Source organism: Schistocerca gregaria, chromosome 2 (genome assembly GCF_023897955.1).
Source record: "Schistocerca gregaria isolate iqSchGreg1 chromosome 2, iqSchGreg1.2, whole genome shotgun sequence".
Classification (NCBI taxonomy): domain Eukaryota; kingdom Metazoa; phylum Arthropoda; class Insecta; order Orthoptera; family Acrididae; genus Schistocerca; species Schistocerca gregaria.
This window is the reverse complement of record NC_064921.1, coordinates 413,269,256-413,293,467: the sequence shown is the minus strand read 5'-3', so window position 1 is coordinate 413,293,467 and position 24,212 is coordinate 413,269,256. Positions and strand designations below refer to the sequence as shown.

General features: G+C 43.8%; 1 protein-coding gene across 2 annotated transcripts in view; it reads left to right on the top strand.

Moving 5' to 3' along the window:
- The window catches only part of LOC126323403 (facilitated trehalose transporter Tret1-like), a 115,818-nt gene that overhangs the window by 58,259 nt on the left and 33,347 nt on the right, over nt 1-24,212 (top strand). The window contains exon 3 of one of the 2 annotated variants that reach the window (XM_049994679.1): nt 16,067-16,267. The exons of the other annotated variant lie outside the window; for it this stretch is intronic. Within the exon in view, the coding sequence (XP_049850636.1) occupies nt 16,067-16,267 (201 nt within the window). The remainder of the gene's footprint in view (nt 1-16,066; nt 16,268-24,212) is intronic. 2 annotated transcript variants of the gene reach the window in all.

Genomic DNA, 24,212 nt, shown 5'->3' with positions numbered 1-24,212 from the left:
GGTGGGGCGGGGGGGGGGGGGGGGGGGGGGGCGTTCAAAATTATTGAATGCTCTTGATTTATTGCAGACTACTGTATCTGAGTAATTGTTTCACTATTTTAACTAGTGTACGATGGAGGATGGTAATGTACTGCATAATAATAAATTCTATCCCTGTGCCATCCAAAATGAGCTGATCTTGCAACAGCAAAGAATAACAGAAAGAGAAATTTCAGAGAAAACACAACGAGGATGTTATCCAAAGAATTTCTTCGTTGGAAAGCGAATGCTCGACGAACGGTATATATATGAGAAAAATGCTGGATTTAGCCAAAAAATATATCGTCCAGTCACATTAATATGATCACCTGTTAAAAGCCTGAATAACCACCTTTTGCCGCGCAGACTGTTGCGAGACATGCAGGAAGAGAGTCAGCGAGGCCCTGGAAGATACCTACAGGGATGTGGAGCCATGCCATCTCCATGGCCATAGATAGATGTGTTTGTTGATCCACTGTACCTTCCAGAATGACTATCAATCAGAGAATGCCCTACGGTCTGGACCCTTACGACGATTGTTGCAAGAGTGTTTGCGTTTCAAGCTGTACATGTCAACAGCAACCTGTACGATGAGCACAAAACATAATCCACGTGAAAAGGCCACCTGTCGCCAACAGTGGACGTCCAGTTGCGGTATCGGAGTGCAAACTCCAGCTATCGTCACCGATGAACAGTCGGAATGGGTGCATCAATCAGGCCCTGCCCACACGTAGCAACGGTCACTGAAAGGTCGTTGACGAGGCACTGTTGGTATCCTCTTGAATCCTTTAGGCGGTCAGTTGCTGAAAAATTGCACGTGTATTCGCCGTTACATATCTGCAACCGTCGTTTACCCCTGTCATTTATAGCCCTTGGTGCGCCACAGTTGCCTCAGCGTCTATTTTGCCATGCACTATGTTCTTTAATCATGGCGGCAAGTGAACAGTTCAGCCATTTCGCAAATACTTCCACCCGTGGCCTGAAAGCCAATGATCATGCCCTTTTGGACGGCTGATAAATCGATCCGTTTCCTCATTACGACTCTGCAGTGGCTCAGCATTCGTTTTCTGAGTACAGACTTGGCGACCCTGGGGTTCCTGAGCTGGGGACTGTCACTGTGAGCCCTGGGCATGCTTCAGCGAGCACCGTGCTGTGCGGTAGTGCAATGTTGTGTGTCACAGGGAATGGGTATTTTGGCTTGACTGCTCGGATCGCAAGCATGGAATAAGCCTTAAAAAAAAAAAGAAAAAAAACACTCACTTTCAAGGTGTGCTGCGTGCTGACGAGATGCATGACTGTTGAGGTGGAAGTCATTAGCGTGATCCATCACGCCACTGAGTTATCTATCCCAAAGTCATCAGGTCATCGTAGCAGGCGACCTGTACCTTGATGGACAAATCAGACGTGCGGCTCTTCGACGATTTAACTGCCGCCCTACAGCAGACAACCTCATAGCCTTTCGAGCCACGAGAGCCAAGACTCGACGCGTAATCAAGGAAAGCAAGAAAAGGTCATGGCAAGCGTTCTTGGACTGTATCAACCGTTCCACTTGTTTTACGAAAGTATGTTAAGCCATCAGGAGGATTGCTGGTAAACTCAGTCATTTAACAATAGCAACAGAACTGAAGCAGGGATGCTCCAAAAAGCTCCCAGACGATGGCAGATAATTTTGAACAACCCACGTTTCCGGCGTTTCGTCGCAACCTTGCGACTGTAGAGAGGGGAACATTGGACCTCAGATCCAACAATTGTGAGACAACTACCCTTTCTCCATGTGGAACTGGAGTCGGCTCTGTCTGAGACTCGTGATACTGCACCTGGTCACGACCAAGTCCGGTACTGCATGCTTCGACATTAGCCAACAACGTCAAAGGAAATCCTCCTTGCATGTTTTCATTTTATATGGCAGCAAGTACTGCAACTTCCCCAACCCGTGGACAGAGGCATAGTTCATACCTCTCCTCAAACCAGGAAAGGATCGCACATATCTCTGTAGTTATCGGAGTATCGCCTTGACGAGCTGTGTAGGAAAGACCTTGGAGCGAAAGGTTAACCGTCGCCTGGTGTGGTGGTTAGAGACCAGGCAACTGCTTAGCTGCTCGCAACGTGGATTCCGGAGATTTCGGTCCACTGTCGACAACATGACCCTGTTAGAGGTGGCTATTCAGCAGGCTTTCCTACGTAATCATCACTGTAGTGGCATCTTCTTTGACATAAGTAAGGCTTACCACACTATTTGGAGACATAGTACTCTCGCACAAGTGCACCAATGGGACTTTCGCGGCCATCTTGCCATATTCTTACGGTCTTTTCTGTCTCAGCGGGTTTTTTTAGGACCCGAGTAGGTGACTCGCTGTCAGATCGTTGTGAGGAGTCGGTATTTTAAGGGTTACCCTGTTTGTCACAGCCGCAAACAGTATCACGTCTATGTTAAGGAGTCCTTGTAAGTGCTCCTTATTTGTGGACGATTTTGCTATTTTGTGTTTCTCCTCCAGCATTGCCGTAGAAGCCGTCAGATGCAACTTACAGTGCGGAGGTTAGAGGCGTGGGCTGGAAAGACAGGTCTCAGTTTTGTGCAGATAAGTGCATGTTTGTTCATTATAATCGTTGTCGTCGTATTATATATGGGACACCATCTTACATTTTAGAGACTCAGTGAGGTTTCTGAGCCTCATTTTTGACTCCAAATTGTCGTGGTTGCCACACCTGAGAGACCTGAAAGCCAGAACCCTCATGCACTGAACATCATAAAGTGTCTTAGCCACAGGTCTTGGGAAGCGGACAGGGCGCTTTCGTGAATTTGCGGCTGGGCTGTGGGTGAACGATGTACGGATCGGTGAGGCCTTCTTATTTGGAGATCTTTGACACTATCCGCCGGCTGGCAGCGGGTGCTTATAGGACCAGTCCCATAGCCAGCTTTTGTGCTGAGGTCTGAGAACCGCCACTCACCATCCAACGGCAGCTCCACATGGGGCGTCAGGCATGTAAGTTCCTCGCAGCTCCGACTTCGCCCGCATACTATACTGTTGCTCATCTGCCTCTGGAACGCCTTTTCTCCAACTGTCCACGAGCAACAAGGCTGTATGGGATCCGTGTGCGTCATTTGCTGGAGTCACTTGGAGTGGAGTAGGTCCAACCTCAAATCCAGGGTTTTAATCGTCTGCCACCCTGGTTGCTTCTGAGGCCCAAAATCAGATTTAATGCAGTACAGGTGACAATAAACCCCTGTTTCGGTGTTTAATGCGCTAATTTCTGACATTTTATATGAGCACCACAACCTATGTAGCTGTCTTTATGGATGGGTCTAAACAAGGGGACTCCGCTGGTTGCTCTGTTGCTTTCCAGGGTTGTGTGCTTGAGGTCCGACTGCCTCAGGACTCTACTGTCTTCGACGCAGAACTGCATGCGATCTTGCAGGCACTGGAGCAGATTTGATGTTTTTCCAAAACTAAATTTCTTGTCTGTTCCGATTCTCTGAGCGCCTTTCTGTGTCTACAGGGCTTGTGCCCAGCAGATAAAGTCGTCCAGAACATATAGGATGCCCTGTTCCAACTACAACGACTGGGGCAGGAGGTGTCTTTCTGCTGAGTACTAGGGCAAAAAGTTATTGTGGGGAAAACGAAAGGTTGCATCTAGCAACCCGGGAGGCGTGTCATGTTCCTCAGTTACTTCAGTGTACCATCCCCCTGCATGCCTAGTCTCGTTGTTGAGGTCCAGAGTCTTGCGTCGATGGAAGAATGAAAGGCTGGAAGTGCCACACAATAAACTCTGTCTATAGCCCACAACGCAGCCCTGATGTACTTCCTTCCAGCCAAGTACAAGGGACGAGGCCCTCTTTACTTGTCTTCGCATAGGCCACAGCCCTGCGTCGCATGGCTTCTTGCTCCGGCGAGGGCACCCTCCAATGTATGGTTCTTGTAGCGTACACATCACTGTGCGCTACATTTTGTTGGATTACGTTTTACTTTCTGACCAGCGGGCCTCGACTGATATGCCTACGGATCTGCCCGCTACTTTAGGTAACATTCAAATGAAAGTGATTATAATTTTAAAGTTTTGTGAATTGTACAGCATTTTTTCCAAGGTTTTAGGGAGATCGTTTTAATGTGTTTACAGGGTGACTGGGCCATCGATATTGGTCAGCCATCGATATTTTCCTGTGCCCTCCTTTTAGCTTCTTCGTCGTTTTACGTGTGTTTTAGTTTCCTGTATAACATTTGTTGTTCTTTGCCGTTGTCTTAGCATGTATGATAACATTCTAGTATTTGTAATTTTATTAACATTCGTTTCTTTTAATGTGTGTAAGGGCGCTGATAGCCTCGACGTTGAGAGCCCATAAGCACCAAACACACACGCACAAACTTCGCATTACAACAACGACTGCACTGTTTTTCCGCTTCTCCCGGACACTATTTTTATACCCGCCGTTGCTAGTGGTGGCATCTGCCGTCTTTGAGTGGTTATTGTAAGTTGAAGTCGAATGTAGACGGTGGTCACATTAATGTGACTGGACCATGTATAAGTGTATGTGGCGAACGTGACGTGACAGAAGTACCTTTTTTGCGTCCCATTACTTATGCCTAACCTGAGCGTCTGCTCGGGTACCGCGAAGAATACGAAAGGTTTCGTGCCTGAGCACTCAAAAGCAAGGATAGCTCAGTTACTGTGGGTTTTCCGGAATTCACAGTTGATGATTTTCATAATACTTCCGTAGATTAATTGGATAGTATCGGAAAAGTCAGTGATATATTTTAACAACAGGATTTATATAACTATTTCCCTCCACGTAGTACCTTCTGGACAGCTTCAGAAGTATTCAGTATCCTACCAACATCTTATGGAAGGTGATCGTTCAGCTGCTGATTTTTGGCATCAGGAAGTGGAACTTACATATAAGGAGAGTGATCACACAACGTCGTAGCCCTTAGCTCAGCTCTGGATAGAGGTATTCGTGTAATGTACATGGACAGAGGAGAAGGACCGGAAGATATTGCTTATTTTCCTGAAGGATACAGCCCAGTTTCACATCCTATGTACCGACCAAATCACTAAGAAATGTTGTATCCATGATCACAGCCGGCTGATCTTATACTAAAGTGGACTGAAGTTCCGTTGTGCACTATTTTTAATTTCATACAGTTTTTGTAACTGCAACACTGAACAGTGCTGTACAAGCATTTTGGGAGGTTTATATATTGCAAATTTTTATCATGTTGTTGTGTACATAAAAATAAATTTTTAATATAAAAACTCGGCAAGAGCATTGCTCAACAGCCGCGCGGAGTCGAAGCGCGGTTTGAGGCGCCATGTCACGTATTGCATGGCCCCTCCCGCCTGAGGTTCGAGTCCTCCTTCGGGCATGGGTGTGTGTGTTGTCCTTAGCGTAAGTTAATTTAACTTAGTTTAAGTAGTGTGTAAGACTAGGGACCGATGGCCTCAGCAGTTTGGTCCCTTAGGAATTCACCCACATTTGAACATTGCTCAAGAAGACAAACTTTTGGTTTCGCATCCTGATCTGGTTCACATTTTTAATCTGCCAGGAAGTTTGGAAGCTGAACACGCTCTGCTCCAAAGTGAAAGAATTATTCAGGATGTTATATATAAAAGTTAAAAAGTATTAAAAAGACTTTACCTGGAACAGAATTACCTGCTTATGAAATTAACAAATGAGTATAATTTAAACAAAAGTGGTGGCGTTTAGTGGACATGGGCGAGTTAGAGCCGAGATAGTCATTAATAACGAAGCGTTGAAGTCAGCTTATGTTTCTATCTTGGGCGTGATATTTCATACATACTAAACGAAGATGTGAGTAGAAAGAAACAGAAATCGTAGTATCTAACATAAGGGATGTTAAACACAGGGGAAGACATACGTAGCTTAAAGCTTATAAAGTAATGGCAACGTTGCTCAATGGATGTGTATGTTGGACAGTTACTCAATAGCTCAAAAGTGATATTTCTGGGAACAGTATCTTAGCATGCATCACTTGACAGGAAGAGAAATGATGATATGAAGAGAGAAATAAACATATTTAATCTGAATGAATAAACAGTGAAGTAAAGGAACATATGGAGAGAGCCTGCGAGAGAGCAAGAAACCAGAACTCCAAAGTCACCGCTGAAGCCCAAACGTGGAAGAAGAAATGGTGACCGCTCAAAGAAAAGATGGGCAAAGTAATTGAGGTTGTAACAAAGCAGAAATGCTCTAATCCTTGATGGCGATGAAGTTGTTTTAAACCACCCTGTGCCTTACGAACCGCGGAGTCGTCTTTAGTGCCTCATTCGTTCGACGGCTGACCTGACCTGGAGATTTGAAGTGACTAGGGATAGAGCAGCTCGACAGGATTGGATCATGTGATGCCGGCCTCTGTGGCCGAGCGGTTCTAGGCGCTTCAGTCCGGAACCGCGTGACCGCTACGGTCGCAGGTTCGAATCCTGCCTCGGGCATGAATGAGTGTGATGTCCTTAGGTTAGTTAGGTTTAAGTAATTCTAAGTTCTAGGGGACTGATGACCTCAGATGTTAAGTCCCATAGTGCTCAGAGCCATTTGAACCATTTTGGATCATGTGATGCTCGTTGTGTTCAGTTATGGGCTAAGCGGCTGTCCATTTAGCCATTCTAATCTCTGCTCAGTACATTTAGTATCTCTCAAATTTTCGAAACTGTACTAAGGTTTTGCGATGACATCCGCATATCAGCGACTGCCGAACTGGAACATACTTAATCAGGGAAAGATATTTTATAAAACAAGTGTCCGAAACCTATCTTGTGTATAACGATCCGTCAACTTTTTTCAGAGTGGCTAATTGCGTGCGTTATTACGGTGCGCGATATGTATGGAATAATGAGTAAAATGCTCTCAACCAAAGATCGTATGGATAGCAAGCGGCACGGGCGTCTAGAAGTAACAACTGAAATGTCTACTGCATAGCTACGGGTACAAAAATCAGAAAGACTTGATGTGTAATGATCCAGAAAAAAAATCTAGGTTTCAACTTACGGTAATGTCTTGGTTACCTACAAGGTTTTTTCCCCATCGTCACACTGTGTGTTCCCCTGTAACTGAATGAGTGAGCCGGCTCTCAATTGTAAAGAGTTAAGAGCGAATCATCTACAATGGGACCGTTCTTAGGAAATCACTATTTGACGTTAAAACCAATCTTTGGATTGAGTGCTAGCTCTCATTTTCCTCTTTGGATTCCAGTCGAGAAGCATCGTTGATGAGTTTCTACAGTTTGACAAATATCGAACTGACGTTCTTCCCCAGAAGATGATTGACAGCTGTGACACCTGTCAAATCGCCACGACTTATTAGCACTACTGTCGACCTGAAATCCTCAGAACAGAGTTCATCAGTCTGATTACTATTTTCTTTCTCCTTGAAAGAAAGCGATTCTTATCTGAGCCGACAACACAATCGTAATTATCGCGTCAAATGGGATTATTCGACAATGAAGATTATTCACACGTACGCACGCATTTGTTTGAGATATAAATGAGAGCGGCCGTCTTTTTCCCCTGATCTGAGCACGCGGAGGAGTCCTGCGCAAAAAATGCAGATAAGACGGCGACAACGTGCCCGGCTGTTGGCAGCGGGATTGGCAAAGATAAGGGATTTTGAATAGAAATCTGCAGAGATTTGGCGGGAGGGCTTAGGGAGAAATCCGTCTCGACGCTTATCGTTGTCTCGTCTTTCGTAAGAAATGCATACAGAGACAAGATGCTCTCCACTGAGAATTTATAAGGAGACATAATTCCGAGTAAGATACGAAATCTACACATAACCCAGTGGCTTTTGGACAGATATGTTATAAGGCACTATGGCAAAAATAACGCCCACGAAAGAAAGATTGATAGCGAAAGAAGCTCGTTACATTCCTCGTGGTAAGGTGATGCTGTCATCAACCTGAAGGTCATTATAGATAAAATTAAAAGGTAAACGAAAATGTTACACTATCTGTGTCAGTGGAAGATTTTTATTAATCCACTTCGGCTGTAGACATTTACTGTGTCATTATCACGTGAAAGGCATTTTTACATGACGCAGGTAGTTTAAAATCATTGGCGCTTTCTTCTGGTGATGTGTGAAGAGGCCATGAGCATACGATGCGTCTTGCAAGTGCAAGGACAGCAGCCCAAGGCTGTGCTGCAAACTAAATTAATGAAATTGTATCAGTTGATTCACTATGAAAGTATTACGTCATGCCCCACGTCAGAATACAACAATATGCGGTGGTCCTTGAACCTGCAAAATGTAACAGAACTTCCTGGCAACCAGTATGATGCACGAAAACGCCAATGTTTTCCAGAAGGAATAGTCACGTAAAAAATTCATTCCGCTTGATCATAATTTAATCGTCAAATACACAAATATAGTGCCTGAAGCATAAATTGTAATGTTTTCATTCAGACTGGCAGTCGCAAGACAGTCCATAGAGCACGAAATAATTACTCCTGAATCCACTTTTCCTTTGATACACGTACTATATTACTTCATGGTTGGTCCTTCTCGACAGCTCACCTTTCTAGAGTGTGTCTGACAAATTGAAAATCTTACTGCAGTTTGAAACTGGTCCTCCTAAAAGTCTGTCATGCAAGCACCGTCAGTTACTGCTCTGAGGCTATGGTGGAGTCAGACTGTGCACGGTATCCATTGTCTTGGGGTTGTTAGCCCACAGAATTACTGAAGAGAAACGGCGTAGCTTGGGGATAAGGGGAGACGCGTGTGGTAAGCTGCACCTAAATTTCAAAATGTAATCCTATAGACAGATCCTTTGCACACCCATTATTCAAAATTCTTCGAACACTGTTTTCCCCTAAAACTTACCATGGTCAGAGCAAAGTCTACAAAGAAGCCATGGATTACTCAAGGAATAGAGGTATCTTGTAAAACAAAAAGAAAACTGTATCTGTCAATCCGCAACATTTCCGATGTTGATGCTATAGCACATTTCAAGAAATACTGCAAAATATGAAAACTGTAATACGGACATCAAAGCAAATATATTGCTAGGAAAAGATAGTCATATCAGATAATAAAATAAAGACTATATGGGATATAGTGAAGGAGGATACCGGTAGAACCTGACATGAAGAGGGACAAATAGCATTAAGAGTAAATGACACATTGGTGACAGACGTGTATAGTGTTGCAGATCTTTTTAACAAACATTTTATAACTGTTACTGACAAGATGGGGTTGTCAGGTTCTGTAGATGCTGCTATGGAATACCTCAGACCAGACATTTCAAGTAACTTCCATAATATGAGTTTGACCCTCACTATCCCAGCAGAAATAATGTCCATCATAAAATCATTAAAATCAAAAACATCTAGTGGGTATGATGAAATATCAACAAAGTTAATTAATGAATATGATTCTGAGTTAAGTAACATATTAAGCTATCTGTGTAAACAGTCATTTATCAGTGGAATATTTTCTGAATGGTTGAAATTTGCTGAAGTTAAGCCACTCTTTAAGAAGGGAGATAAAGAAATAGCATCAAATTTCCGTCCAATTTCACTTTAGCCAGCATTCTCAAAAATTTTAGAAAAAGTAATGTACAATCGGCTTTATAACCATCTTATCTCAAATAACAATCTGTCAAAGTCACAGTTCGGATTTCTAAAGCGTTCTGATATTGAGAAGGCTATCTACACTTACAGTGAAAATGTGCTTAGTTCATTAGACAAAAAATTGCAGGCAACTGGTATATTTTGCGATCTGTCAATGGCATTTGACTGTGTAAATCACAATATCCTTTTAAGTAAATTAGAATATTATAGTGTAACAGGAAATGATGCAAAATGGTTCAAATCTTACATCTCTGGCAGGAAACAAAGGGTGTTATTAGGAGAGAGACATGTATCAATCTATCAGGCATCATCCAACTGGGACCTAATTACATGTGGGGTCCCACAAGGTTCCATTTTAGGGCCCTTACTTTTTCTTGTGTATATCAATGACCTTTCATCAGTAACATTACCAGAAGCCAAGTTCATTTTGTTTGCCAATGATACGAACATTGCAATAAATAGCAAATCAAGTGTAGTCGTAGAAATGTCAGCTAATAAAATATTTGTGGACATTAATCACTGGTTCCTAGCCAATTCTTTGTCACTAAACTTTGAAAAAACACAATACATGCAGTTCAGAACTTGTAAGGGGTGTCCCACGAGTATATGCCTAACATACGATGACAAGCAGATAGAAGAAGGGGAAAGTGTTAAATTCTTGGGATTACAGCTTGATAATAAATTCAACTGGGAGGAGCACACCACAGAACTGCTGAAGTGTCTTAACAAATCTATATTTGCAATGCGAATTGTGTCAGACATAGGGGATATAAAAACGAAAAAGCTGGCGTACTATGCTTACTTTCATTCCATAATGTCATATAGGATTATTTTTTGGGGCAGTTCATCAAGCCAAGCTAAAGTTTTTCGGGCACAAAAACGTGCAGTAAGAGTTATATGTGGTGTGAACTCAAGAACATCTTGGAGAAGCCTGTTTAGGGAATTAGGGATACTAACTACTGCTTCCCGATATATTTATTCCTTAATGAAATTTGTCATTAAAAATATATCACTTTTTCAAACCAATAGTTCAATTCATGGAATCAATACTAGAAATAAGAATAATCTTCACAAGAATTTAAAGTCACTTAGTCTTGTACAAAAAGGTGTGCATTATTCAGGAACACACATTTTCAATAACTTGCCAGCAGCTATAAGAAGCTTAACAACCAATGAAATTCAGTTTAAGAGAAGCCTAAAGGATTTATTGGTGGCCAGCTCCTTCTACTCCATTGATGAATTTCTCAGTAGAACCAACAGATTTTTGTGTAGATATATATAAGTACAATATAACTTCTGCACAATTTCAGTGCAGTAATGTGTTCATTGTAAATAAGTGTGTGTGTGTGTGTGTAAGTACAATCTAACTTCTGCACCAGTTCAGTGCAATAATGTGTTCATTGTAAATAAGTATTTAGTAGTTGTATTACACGTTTATTACCTTATAAATAAATAAAAAAAAATATTTTAAATTCATTGCATTAGTATTTGTAAAATGATTCTTTCATATAGAGTTCATTAAAAAACGATGACCGTGCCACTTGGGACCTGTGGAATGGTACATTAGCTTATTTGTTTGAGTTTTAAATATTTGTCATGTATTGTTGTTTTTCTGACATGTTCTACATCCTGGAGGACCTCCTCACTTTGGATCAATTGGAATGAAAGTAAATCTAAACTTATCTCCTTGCAATTTTTGTAGTGTGTGCTCTTAAATTTACCTTCTGTACAGAAATATCGCCTATTGAGACAGTAAATATTGAGGGATTTTGAGCTTCCTGATCTAGTGAATAGGGGAAGTTATCGCAAGACGTCGAACTCTTGTGATGTCATTCACTTGTTCGCAGCGGCGAATACAAAAAAACCTAAAGGAGGGGGCGCCAAAGATATCTTGAGCTACCTTTACTTTTACTGTAACAAAAAATAATGAAGTCATATGCAAAGTTTAAGAAAGTTTTATTTAAACTGATTATACACATATACAAGACAATGTCATATTACGATATAAAAAAAATTACAATTGTAGTTCTCCTCCTTAAATGATGAATTCTATGCGCCTATTTTTCCTGGCAAATTGGTTAATTATATCGTCAATGTCAGGCTGAGTGTTCAACAGAGCTAAGCCATTAAGTACTTCAGTGTCGATCTTAGCCATGTCTTTGTACGCCGCAGTGTTGAAAAACTTCTTTCTACTGTAGCAACTGATGCAGGTAAAGAAGCAAATATTTTGTACAGCGTGTGCGAAGTAGGATAGTCAGATCTAGGACAAACAGAGAACGCTTCCATAACAGAATCACGATCATTAAGGGGGTTTACGCTACTACTGTGAAAGCGACGAGCCAATATGTACCTTACGACGTTTAATATGCGGGGTTTGCGGCATTTTGTGTGTGTGAAACTTTTATTGTCGATTCCGTTCCTTTCTAGTGCATTCGATAGACGGCCTATACAGTAATAATCCGTTTTTAGGAATCTTCTCGAAATTCACTATTATCGGAGATATACGCATCAATAGTTTCCCATACCAATCTCGTATCACTAGTTAGGTGTGGGAAACTATTGTTACGTTATTAGTAATAATATTGTTGCGAGTCTCGTAACATTCCTCCACAATCAACTGATCACTCTCACTCTTGACTAATCTTCAGACTTGCACTTGCCACAACTTGGACTTTTTATTTATTCATTTTTCAGTCTTAATACTATGCTTCTGAATATCAACTAGCTTCCTATTCGCCCAATAGCCAGTATTTATAACGCTACGTATCGAAGATTGTCAGTACAACCAAACAGTAGAATATTCGCGACTTTTCTCGAACAAATACCAGACAGGATAACGCATCGAGATCACTAGAATGGCTCCGACTTTGCTCGTAGGTATGTGTTGGATATCTATGTGCCGGACAGAGCGCATAAAATACGATGACGCGGACTCGCGTGCTACTTAGGGAAGTACAACAAATCGATAACTCGATTCAGTCGAGTCGACTGACGAAAGAAACGAACGAATAGCGTGCGGGATGACTGGCAGGGGCGGCGTGGGTGACAGCGTGGCAATGCAGGCGGCCCCGCAAAGGGGGGGGGGGGGGGGGGACTTCCAACTTCCAGTGAGTGTTTCTTGTGGTGTATAGATAACTGTGCGCCACATTTTATTGGATTGCGGTTTATTTTCTGGCCAGCAGCCTCTTCTGATTTACCGACGGATCTGCAGTCTATTTTAGGTAATGGAGAAACGAATGTGGTTCGAGTTTTAAATTTTGTGAATTGCCCGACGTTCTTACCAAGATGTTAGGGATATGGTTCACGGGGCGACTGGTTCGCTCGTATTTTAGAAAGTGGCCAGCCAGTGTCATTTTCCTGAGTCTTCATTTCAGCTCCCTTGACGTTTCACTTGTGTTTTAGTCTCCAGTGTAGCGTCATTTATTCTTTCGCGCTGTCTTAACGTGTATGGTTACGTTTTTCCTACTTTTCTCCGCACTCGTTACTTTTAGTATGAGAAAGGGGGCCGTTAACCTCGTCGTTGAGCGCCTGTAAGCACCAAACACACACACGTACACAAACGCAAATCAATCTTCCTCACGGTGGACTTTATCAGTATTTCCATTCTTCTGTAAATAATTCGAGTCGGTATTTTGCAATCACGAGTAAACTGGTAGTTCAGTAACATTCAGACATGTCAGACCTGCTTTCGTTGGAATTGGGATTATTATAAAATATGTACATAATTAATAAAGTATTTATTATAACAGTTGAGTACTCCTTTCACTCATACACAGACAGATTGTGACTCATTTATTTTGCGACGATTCATCGTCCTAAGCACCAATGGCATGGTAGACTCGTAATACGATTTTTCAATGCCTCTGTTGTACACCTCACATATTTGAAAGGTGCGACAGGCAATAATGTCTCTATCATTGAAGCTCTCTCAAGTCCCCCAACTTTAGACATTTTGTCCCCTGGGGAAGGCGGGTCGGGCCGGCGGCCGGGTCTCTAGGCCCGGCCCGGGCTAAAAGTACGAGACCGGAAGTATTAAGGCACTGCGCTCGCAGCTCAGACCGGAAGTTGCGGTTACATCACGTGGTACTATATAAATAATGTTTGTCAGAAGACGGCGCCAGTCGCCGAGCAGCAGCACGTGCAGCTGCGGTGGACGACTTACTTGCAGAGATGCCGCGTTGCTACAGGAGAAGAAGACGTTCGCGTCTTACAGGGTATAAAGCTGTAGATAACAGCGAACGAGATGAGCACTGACAATGGTGTGAATAGATAAGTGTTTTTGCACGGTCCTTCACTGTTTTGTGGATGTGTACTGAATTTTACTTTGAGTAATAATGATGATAATACACTAGGGAATTGATGGGTTACTGTAGCTATAGTAAGGTACCCAGGGGACAAAGTGTCTAAAATGAAACTTCCTGGCAGATTAAAACTGTGTGCCGGGTGGAGACTCGAACTCGAACCTGGTTCGCAGGAGAGCTTCTGTAAAGTCAGGAAGGTAGGAGACGAGGTACTGGCGGAAGTAAAGCTGCGAGGACGGGGCGTGAGTCGTGCTTGGGTAGCTCAGTTGGTAGAGCACTTGCCCGCGAAAGGCTAAGGTCCCGAGTTCGAGTCTCGGACCGGCACACGGTTTTAATCTACCAGGAAGTTTCATATCAGCGCACACTCCGCTGCAGAGTGAAAATCTCAGTCTGGAAAGTGTCTAAAGTTGTAGGACTTGAGAGCTTCAATGATAGAGGTATTATTGCCTATCAAACCTTTCAAATATGTGAAGTGTACAACAGAGACATCGGAAAATCGTATTACATGTCTACCATGCCATTGGTGCTTAGGACGAGGGCCGCGCTGGATTAGCCGAGTGGTCTGGGGCCTGCAGTCAAAGACTATGCGGCTGGTCCCGGCGGAGGTTCGAGTCCTCCCTCGGGCATGGGTGTGTGTGTGTGTGTGTGTGTGTTAAGTAGCGTGTAAGCTTAGGGACTGATGACCTTAGCAGTTAAGTCCCACAAGATTTCACACACATTTTTTTTTCTTAGGACGAGGAGTCATCGCTAATTAAATCAGTCACAATCTGTCTGTGTATGGGTGAAAAGAGCACTCAACTGTTACAAGATTAATGTTGTTGGTGATCTAACTCACTATTACAGAAATTAAATAAAGTTCCTTTCCTTATCCTTATCTACCGTGATGGTTTTTTTTAATAAAAAGTATTCATTCACTTATGTACGCTATCGGTGGGCGCAGTGATAATTTATTATAACTGATAACCTCGCCGTTGATCGCCCGTAAGCACCAAACGCACACAGACACGATCCAAAAATCTATCTTCCTCAAGGTCGGCTTTATCAACGTTAAAAAATATACCGGCTCAACCACTTGCTTATAGTGTAAAACACTAAGATTGACGCGTTTCGGAAGTCTAGCTTCCACCATCAGATTAATAAAAAGTAAAAGAACTTGTTAAAACTCGCTAAAATGGAACATGCACCAGCACAATAAAACTGCTAATAATATTAAAACATCGTGGCTACTTCCCTTGTTGCAGCCGTGTCTTCCAAGGTGCATCTGCACATAGTCGTCAAAATATAAAAAACTCTGAAATGGTGTCGCCTATGGTGTTCAACATCTAACGACATGGCTCTCTCCTCTATCTTCGTAAACCCCCACCCCCGTGCGTCTTCGTTGATACCACACACCACATAGCCAAACACGACACTGGCTTGGCTACGTGGTGGGTGGTATCAACGAAGACACACGGGCGGGTTACGACGATAGAGGAGAGAGCCAGGTGGTTAGATGTTGAACACCATAGGCGACACCATTTTAGAGTTTTTATATTTTGACGACTATGTGGAGATGCACCTTGGAAGACACGGCTGCAACAAGGGAAGTAGCCACGATGTTAAAATTTCATTATCAATTTTATTGTGCCTGGTGCATGTTCCATTTTAGCGGGTTTTAACATGTTCTTTTACTTTTTATTATTCTGATGACGGAAGCTTGACTTCCGAAACGCATCAATCTTAGTGTTTTACACTATAAGCAAGTGGTTGAGCCGATATATTTTCTAACATTCAAATTGACAACTACGACCTCTGATCCAGTATGGATAAAATCAAAGTTCGGCTTTATCAGTTTTGTCCACTCTTCTGTAAATAATTCGAGTCAGTATGTTGCAACCACGAGTAAACTGGTAGTTCAGTAGTATTCAGACATGTCAGACCTGCTTTCGTTGGAATTATGATTATTATAAACATTCTTCCTGGTAGCTCAGTTGGTAGAGCACTTGCCCGCGAAAGGCAAAGGTACCGAGTTCGAGTCTCGGTCGGGCACACAGTTTTAATCTGCCAGGAAGTTTCATTGTTCCTGAAGTCTGACGGTTCTCTGCCTCTGTCATAGTCTTGCATACGAGACGGAACGTCCCGATCGACTGTGCTAATCCGTCATGTAATGTGTGTCGGTGTGCGGCCCGCAGCGAGCCTGTCGTCGATGTGCACGCCGGTGGGCTGCGTGGTGTGCGGGCTGCTGCTGGACCGGCTGGGCCGGCGAAGGCTGCTGCTGCTGCTGGACGCGCCCTTCCTGGCCGGCTGGCTGCTGCTCGCCCTCTGCCCGCAGCCCGCCACCGACCACGCCGCACAGCTCTACGCCGGCCGCCTGCTCACCGGGCTCGCCACAGGTCAGCCCAGCTCAGCACCGCGCTGTCTACACGCTACCTGCACTGCCACATTGTCATTTCTTGGAGAGCTCTGCGGAACTGCACATGTTTACCTAAACTCTCTAGCCAAAAAATACTGTCTGACACAGAAAGTACAGCATCCAGATGACGTTCAAAATGGCTCTGAGCACTACGGGACTCAACTGCTGTGGTCATTAGAACTTAGAACTACTTAAACCTAACTAACCTAAGGACATCACACACATCCATGCCCGAGGCAGGATTCGAACCTGCGACAGTAGCAGTCGCACGGTTCCGGACTGCGCGCCTAGAACCGCGAGACCACCGCGGCCGGCCCAAATGACGTAGTCGTATGTCAGGGTAACTACACTAATGCTCATAAATTAAGGATAATGCTGATACATGTTGAAACAACGCTCTGTGGGCGGACTGCTGGTTTAAATCACCTCGGGGTATGGCAGCAGTCCACATACTCAGAGGTATGTTGGTGCATGTCAGAGTACTGTGCAGCGAGTTAGTGTGCAGACGTTTTCAGACGTGCTAATGGTGACTGTGTATTTAAAATGACTCAGAGAACACATGTCGATGACGTTATGAGGGGTAGAATACTAGGGCGACTGGAGGCTGGTCAAACACAGCAGGTCGTAGCACGGGCCCTCCGTGTGTCACAAACTGTGATCTCAAGGTTCCAGCAGACAAGAAACGTGTCCAGGCGCTACAGCATCAGACGTTCACAGTGTAAAACACCCAAGAAGACCGATATCTCACCATCAGTGCCCGCAGACAGCCACGGAGTACTGCAGGTAGCCTTGCTCGGAACCTTACCGCAGCTACTGGAACAGTTGTCTCCAGACACACGTTCTACAGACGACTGAGCAGACACAGTTTATTCGCCAGGAGACCTCCGCGGTGCATTCCACTGACCCCTGGTCACAGGAGAGCCCGTAAAGCCTGGTGCCAAGAACACAGTACATGTCATTGGAACAGTGGTCCCTGGTTCTACATCTGCATCTACATTTATACTCCGCAAGCCACCCAACGGTGTGTGGCGGAGGGCACTTTACGTGCCACTGTCATTACCTCCCTTTCCTGTTCCAGTCGCGTATGGTTCGCGGGATGAACGACTGCCGGAAAGCCTCCGTACGAGCTCGAATCTCTCTAATTTTACATTCGTGATGTCCTCGGGAGGTATAAGTAGGGGGAAGCAATATATTCGATACCTCATCCAGAAACGCACCCTCTCGAAACCTGGCGAGCAAGCTACACCGCGATGCAGAGCGCCTCTCTTGCAGAGTCTGCCACTTGAGTTTGCAAAACATCTCCGTAGCGCTATCACGCTTACCAAATAACCCTGTGACGAACCGCGCCGCTCTTCTTTGAATCTCCTCTATCTCCTCCGTCAACCGGATCTGGTACAGATCCCACAGTGATGAGCAATACTCAAGTATTGACATCGGAATACGCCGCAAATGTGGGTAATACACAATTCGACCAGCTAGACAAATGGACCTTCCTCAGTGAAGACCCTTTCCAACTCTGTCAGATGCTGATAACGCTGTCTGACATGAGCAATACTCAAGTATTATGTTCACGGGCGAGACCAGGTATAGTCTGAACAGTGATTGTCGCCGGGTTTGCATCTGGAGTGAACCAGGAACCAGATACCAACCCCTTAATGTCCTTGAAAGGGACCTGTATGGAGGTCGTGGTTTGATGGTGTGGGTGCGATTATGACTGGTGCACGTAAACCCGTGCATGTCTTTAACAAAGGACCTGTAACAGGTCAGGTGTATCGGGACGTCATTTTGCACCAGTATGTCCGCCTTTTCAGGCATGCAGTGGGTGCCACCTTCCTCCTGATGGATGATAACGCACGGCCCCACCGAGCTGCCATCGTGGAGGAGTACCTTGAAACAGAAGATATCAGGCGAATGGAGTGGTCTGCCTGTTCTCCAGACCTAAACCCCATCGAGCACGTCTGGGATGCTCTTGGTCGATGTATCGTTGCACGTCTTCACACCGCTAGGACACTTCAGGAGCTCCGACAGGCACTGGTGCAAGAATGAGAGGCTATATCCCAGCAGCTGCTCGACCACTTGATCCAGAGTATGCCAACCCGTTGTGCGGCCTGTGTACATGTACAAGGTGATCATATCCCATATCGATGTCGGGGTACATGCGCAGGAAACAATGGCGTTTTGTAGCACATATGTTTCGGGACGGTTTTCTCAATTCATCACCAATACCGTGGACTTACAGATCTGTGTCGAGTGTGTCTCCTATGTTCCTATGCTGTTAGAGCCAGTTTTGTGTAGTGCCACGTTGTGTGGCACCACATTCTGCAATTATCCTTAATTTATGAGCATAAGCGTACAATTGCAATACTGTGCCACAGGTAGCAAGGCCAGCTGACGGATGTTCGTGTGCAGTGTTGTCACTGGGCCTGGTAGGGGACATAAGGGGCACGAACAGCGTCAGACGTTGAGTCAAATCCCCAAACGACAAGGAGACACCGAGTACTCGTGTCAGATAGCGTTATCAACATCTGAAAGAGTTGGAAAGGGCTCTCACTGTGGCAGGTCCATTTGGCCAACTGGTCGAATTGTGTATTATCCAGATTTGTGGGGAATTTGGATGTGACAGTGCCCTGATGTTGGACTGCATGGGAACGTTGAGGGCAGCCATACTCGTCTGACCATCACCATATTGTGCACCAAGCACACCGTAACCACTTCGCATTTGTGCCCGTCGGAACAAGTAATAGATTCCCTGCTTCATTCCGTGTCATCCCGGATCATTGGTCAGAGACTATCAGCAGCCCGACCAAGCAGTTACCCCTGCGCAGACTACTGTTACCCCGTCACAACACAGACGACTGCATTTGGAGTGGTGCCATGACCGGGAAGCATGAACTCCTGTTGAACTACTGCATACTAAGCTCAGCAATGAATTGTAGACCTGCAATACCCCGGATGACCATCGTCGGCAGTATGGCTGCGACCTGTTAGAGGTTCCATCCTTCCAACGCTGTGGAGGGACACAGCAATGTTACTCCTGCGTCACGATGTTGGAAACCATCAAGTATGACCTCACAACTGGTACTAATAGAACTCTTGACAGTACAGCGGTACTTCATGGACAACCTTCGTCCTCTTTTGTTGCCTCTCATGCAACAGTATCGTGGTGCCATTTTTCAATTCGACAATGCTGAGCCACACATGGCACGTCTCTCTATGAGCTATTAGCGTATAGCTGAGGTACTTTCATGGCCACCAAGACCTCGAAGTCAGTCCGTGACAGAACATTTGGGAGACAAGCTCGGACATCAACTCTCCACCCACGGTAGTACCACGGATATCAAGGACCAGTTGCAAAAGTTATGATCCAGTTTGCCTCAAAAGAAGATACAGCCTGTATCATCACGTCCTTACGAACCAAATCAGTGCATGCATGTAGGCCAGAAGGGTACAAAATAATAATGATAATTGGGATCGTGCTTCCAAGTTCCTTGTCAAGTTGATTCAATTTTGTAATCATTGAAAGAACATCACATACCCTCCAATATGTGAAGTTTCATTTCGTTTTTTCTTTTCTTTCTTGGTGCTTCGCTTTTTTTATTTTTCGCCAGAGTGTTTTTATTTTTTGTCAGTGTGTTCGTCACCTCCTCAAAAGAGCGCTCTGATAGCGTTACTCTGTTTCAAACGTCATGAATTGATACTGTCAGTGAATCCAGATCTATCTCAAGCGATATCCGAGGGGCTTTTGCGGAGGGAACTTAATGCAATGAAAATTTGGAGTCGAAGACCTCACAAAAGCGTACTGTTCACAGCGGCACAAGAAACTGCACGTCTTCAATGGGCCGGACAACAATCGCCAGTAGCTAAGTCGAAGATTGTAGTGTGATCCAAAGACTCACAATTTCGCTTCTTTTCAAATGACGCAAAGTGTCGTATGCATTAGAGATCAGAACTGGAGCGAATACGACTCTAATATTCAGTTTGAATACTTCACAAATCAAGGCTACGCTGTCGTATTAGTGGTTTGAATACTTCACAAATCAAGGCTACGCTGTCGTATCAGAGGTAATGGGCTTCCTTCGTTCGTTCTACAGTAGACCTTCGCTAATTCGTCCCCTGCGCGATCTGGAGCGAGAACGGAACGCAAAAAGGGTAGGATTATCAGAGAAAGACTTTTACTAACACATAACATCATAACTAACACATAACATCATAACATCAGAATTTAATTTCCAACTGGAAATACTGTCTGAAACATTGTCCCACGTTAAAAAGTATCAAAACGAAAAAAGAAACGTTGCCACACTAAAACATCTTACGCGAAAGTGTAATGTACAGTAGTGCCTATACTGTAAAATATGTAACGTACAGTAAAATATTGTTACTGTGAGTAAAAGTTTAACTTCTGTTCATACCTAATTACAGTCTTGCTATTACATACAACTGATTTTCACTAAACTGTTTGAAGCAAGAGAAATTACATGTAAAAAAGTTCTGTTCGTAAGCAGGACGAAAAAAGTCTTTAATGTCTTTTTTTTTTTGCTTAGCAGACGACAACCTTGATTTTGCCGCGGTGTTCCCCCATTTACCTAATCCACAAAATGTGTAATGGGGTAGACGAAGAGCTTTGTTCGATTCATCGAACGGCTGTATCAAATGCATTTTTAGCGTATGTATGTGACAATTGAGCCGTTGGTTCATTGTCTTCGTCGTCTTTACCATTTTTCTCGTTCTTACCGGTTGTTCGAGTTAAAGCGTCAATGGTTTCTTTGTCATCTAATCCTTCTTCTGTTGTGCAGTCAACATCAACCGAACTGACCCACTCACTAACATCAATGGGCTTATCGTCCGGTTGTAAGGATGGTGTCACATTTTTACTTTTAGTTGGTGCCATAATTTAGTTTTGCACACTTTAATATGTAAGAAGAACATTATCACTAATTTATAAAATAAATGTTTACACACTAACACCTGTTGATCGAGTTAGAAACAAGTTATTTCATACTACAACTGAACGAACTACGGCACCTAGCAACAGTCAGATGCCTACTGATCCGGCTCGCATATGATGAGTCATCGAAAATTCCTGTAGCGGCCATTACACAGACAGACACCGGTCACGGGATGGTCGGACTAAGCGGCGAGTAGCACCTTCCACTGTAGTTCCGCAGGTATGACGTGTATGAGAACGGTGGCGCTGCAGCCGCTTCATACCCTTCGATTATTTCTCTATTATTGAAGCATGCAGGAATGTAAGGTTAGTCGTGACTTATTGTTAGTACGGAAGGTGAGTACGCGATCTTGCTGCTGTATAGTAGCACTGAGAAAGCGAAATTACCGATTGTCGGATCAGATGGCCTTCAACGAAGCGCATTTTGTGAGATTGTGGTGGGTGTAAGACGAAATTGCAAATGTTTTCAAATAGCAGAGGAATGATATCTGGAATAAGTTTCACTCTATAGGCCACTCCTGCGACGAAAAACATACAAATTTCGTCCAATGCAAACAAAATGGCTGTATTCTTCTTTATTCCACCTCCACAATGAGAAAACAAATGTGCTGCGTCAAACGAAAACTGTGCACAGATCAACATCACTTTTATATCAATGCGACAAAAAATCGTTCTATGTCTGTAACAGTTTGGACACGGCAACTTTCGTTCATAGGCTAACGGCGAGTTGCATAGCTTATAATTCACTTCCGTAATTTATTTCAATAATTAATGGCCATTTAAATATTACACTTCATCCTCATGTCATGTTTTCAGGTTCTGTAGTTATCAACTCGATAACGCATGGAAAGTGTGTATGTCAACATAATTGTTAGACATTTTGTGTATTGAAATTTAATATTAGATAATTTACAGCAGTTTTCGAAGTTCAATATAAATTTATGAACGTGTATGAAAAGACAATATTCGCTGATAATCGATCAGTCGTTATATTGGCATACAGAATCTTCGGAAATTCCCGTTACAAACTTATAGGACTTGTAGGTGGAAGTGAGTGGACAATATTTTCAATGAAACCCATGTTCGGAAACGGTACCATTTGAAAATATGTTGGTAATGCGACCACTTGTACAGGTAATTGATTTGGCATGACACAGTACATCACTTGTTTTACAGTCAAACTCATTAACAACCAAAAAAATTGTTTGTGTGCTCACTGACGGTTTCTCTTCAACGTGACACAGTACGGTCTCTTCCAATTCGGCTGTGCGGCGTCTCCTTGGCGCACAACAATCACGCCCATTGCCTTTCTCGTTGCCTAATTGTCGCGAAAAGGGTATTCGATGAAGTCGGACATTATGAAGAACGATCTCAATAAAGGCAACGAGCAGCTCTTACATTACCGTGAGCTTCGCCACTCAGAAGGAACATGCCGGTGTATTCTGCTAACGTGTGCTCAACCATGTTGCTCTAACACTCACAGACACGTAAATGAGGCTCGGACCAGATCAGAGAGGTAGGACAGACGTCAGTTCAACGTAATCATCCCTGGACATGACCACGCTGTTGCATATCTACCTAAAAAACAAGTTTCCAAAACGGCTGTAGCATGGAAACGGTTCGTTTCCAGATATGGCTTCCTATTCAGAATATTGTGTACTCACTCCCCTCTACAAGCCTAGAAGTTTCTACCGGGAATTTCCGAACATCCTGTATAACTTGCTTCTGTCTTTTAGGTAGGTCAGAAATTTTGTGACGTTTCACCTTATACTTGAAAACGGCTACAAAGTCGAAATAATGACTCTGTGAAATAAATTAATAATAATTTACAATTCAATGGCCGAAATTTCTTTCAAAACGGTTGTGTAATGCCACGAGTCCGCGGTTATACTTGGGAATTGTGTACTCGTTCTCCTTCCTGAGCGAGTCGAGTCCACCTGTACTCAACAAGACACTCGTGTGACTAGTGGGCAGCGGCGGAGACTCAAGATTCGGATATGACGTGACAGGATTCGCTGGCGAGTTCGAAGCGAGTATACCGGACACATTTCTGATCTCTAGTGTGCGCCGACGGCTCAATGAGGAATTTAATCTAACGCGCCTAAAGAGTGTAATTTAGATCAGATGTGATAATGTGACGTTTTGATCGTGTTTTTTGCACCTTGACTTGCACCCATGCATTCAAATGACCACGAATGAAAATCAGCATGGTTTTTCAACTTTCTCAAGTACCAAGTGCCTCCCTTTCAGCTGCATATTCACGATAGGTATGTCGTGGTCACTTCCATCCTCCAAAAGGACCACAGTCGTGTTCACAGAGTTCCACACATACATTTGTGGTTTGACCAACATTGAAGCACCATGTCGCTTACTGACTAGCCCAATTAATCACCCGATTTTAATTTCATAAAAATGCCGGGGTTTCATTGGAACAGCAAGTGAAACAGAGCAGTGAGCACTCTCACAATCTGCGAACTCAACGATATCCAATCATCAATTAGTAGCATCAGCTGGATACGGCATACCTGAACAACCGTGCGGACTCTTGGGATCCCCATACCCCGAAATCAGGAACAGTTATTTCCTAGACGGTGGACAGAATCGAGAACTTCAAACAGTAGAAAACCCTTTAAGCTAGCCTTCCACGGCCAGTGACAGAATAAAACAATTTTGGATGTTAGATTGCATCATTGTAAAATAATGAAATCATTATAAAACCGATGTTTCGACCGTCTTTTCAACGGTCCTCTTCAGAGTGACGAAACTGCTGGATTCTGGGTATGGTGTTCCATACATATGCCATCTTTTTCCTGGTTGTCAGGTGACAGCCGGCGTCACATTGTGTTCTATAAGTGGACAGTCCGGCATGAAGAGGCCTTTGGGAAGGAGGGGGGGGGGCCTATCTGTAGTCTAAATGGCTAACGCGGTGTACATTTTCAGTATTTCACATATTCACTGTCCGAATGTAAAAATTTTA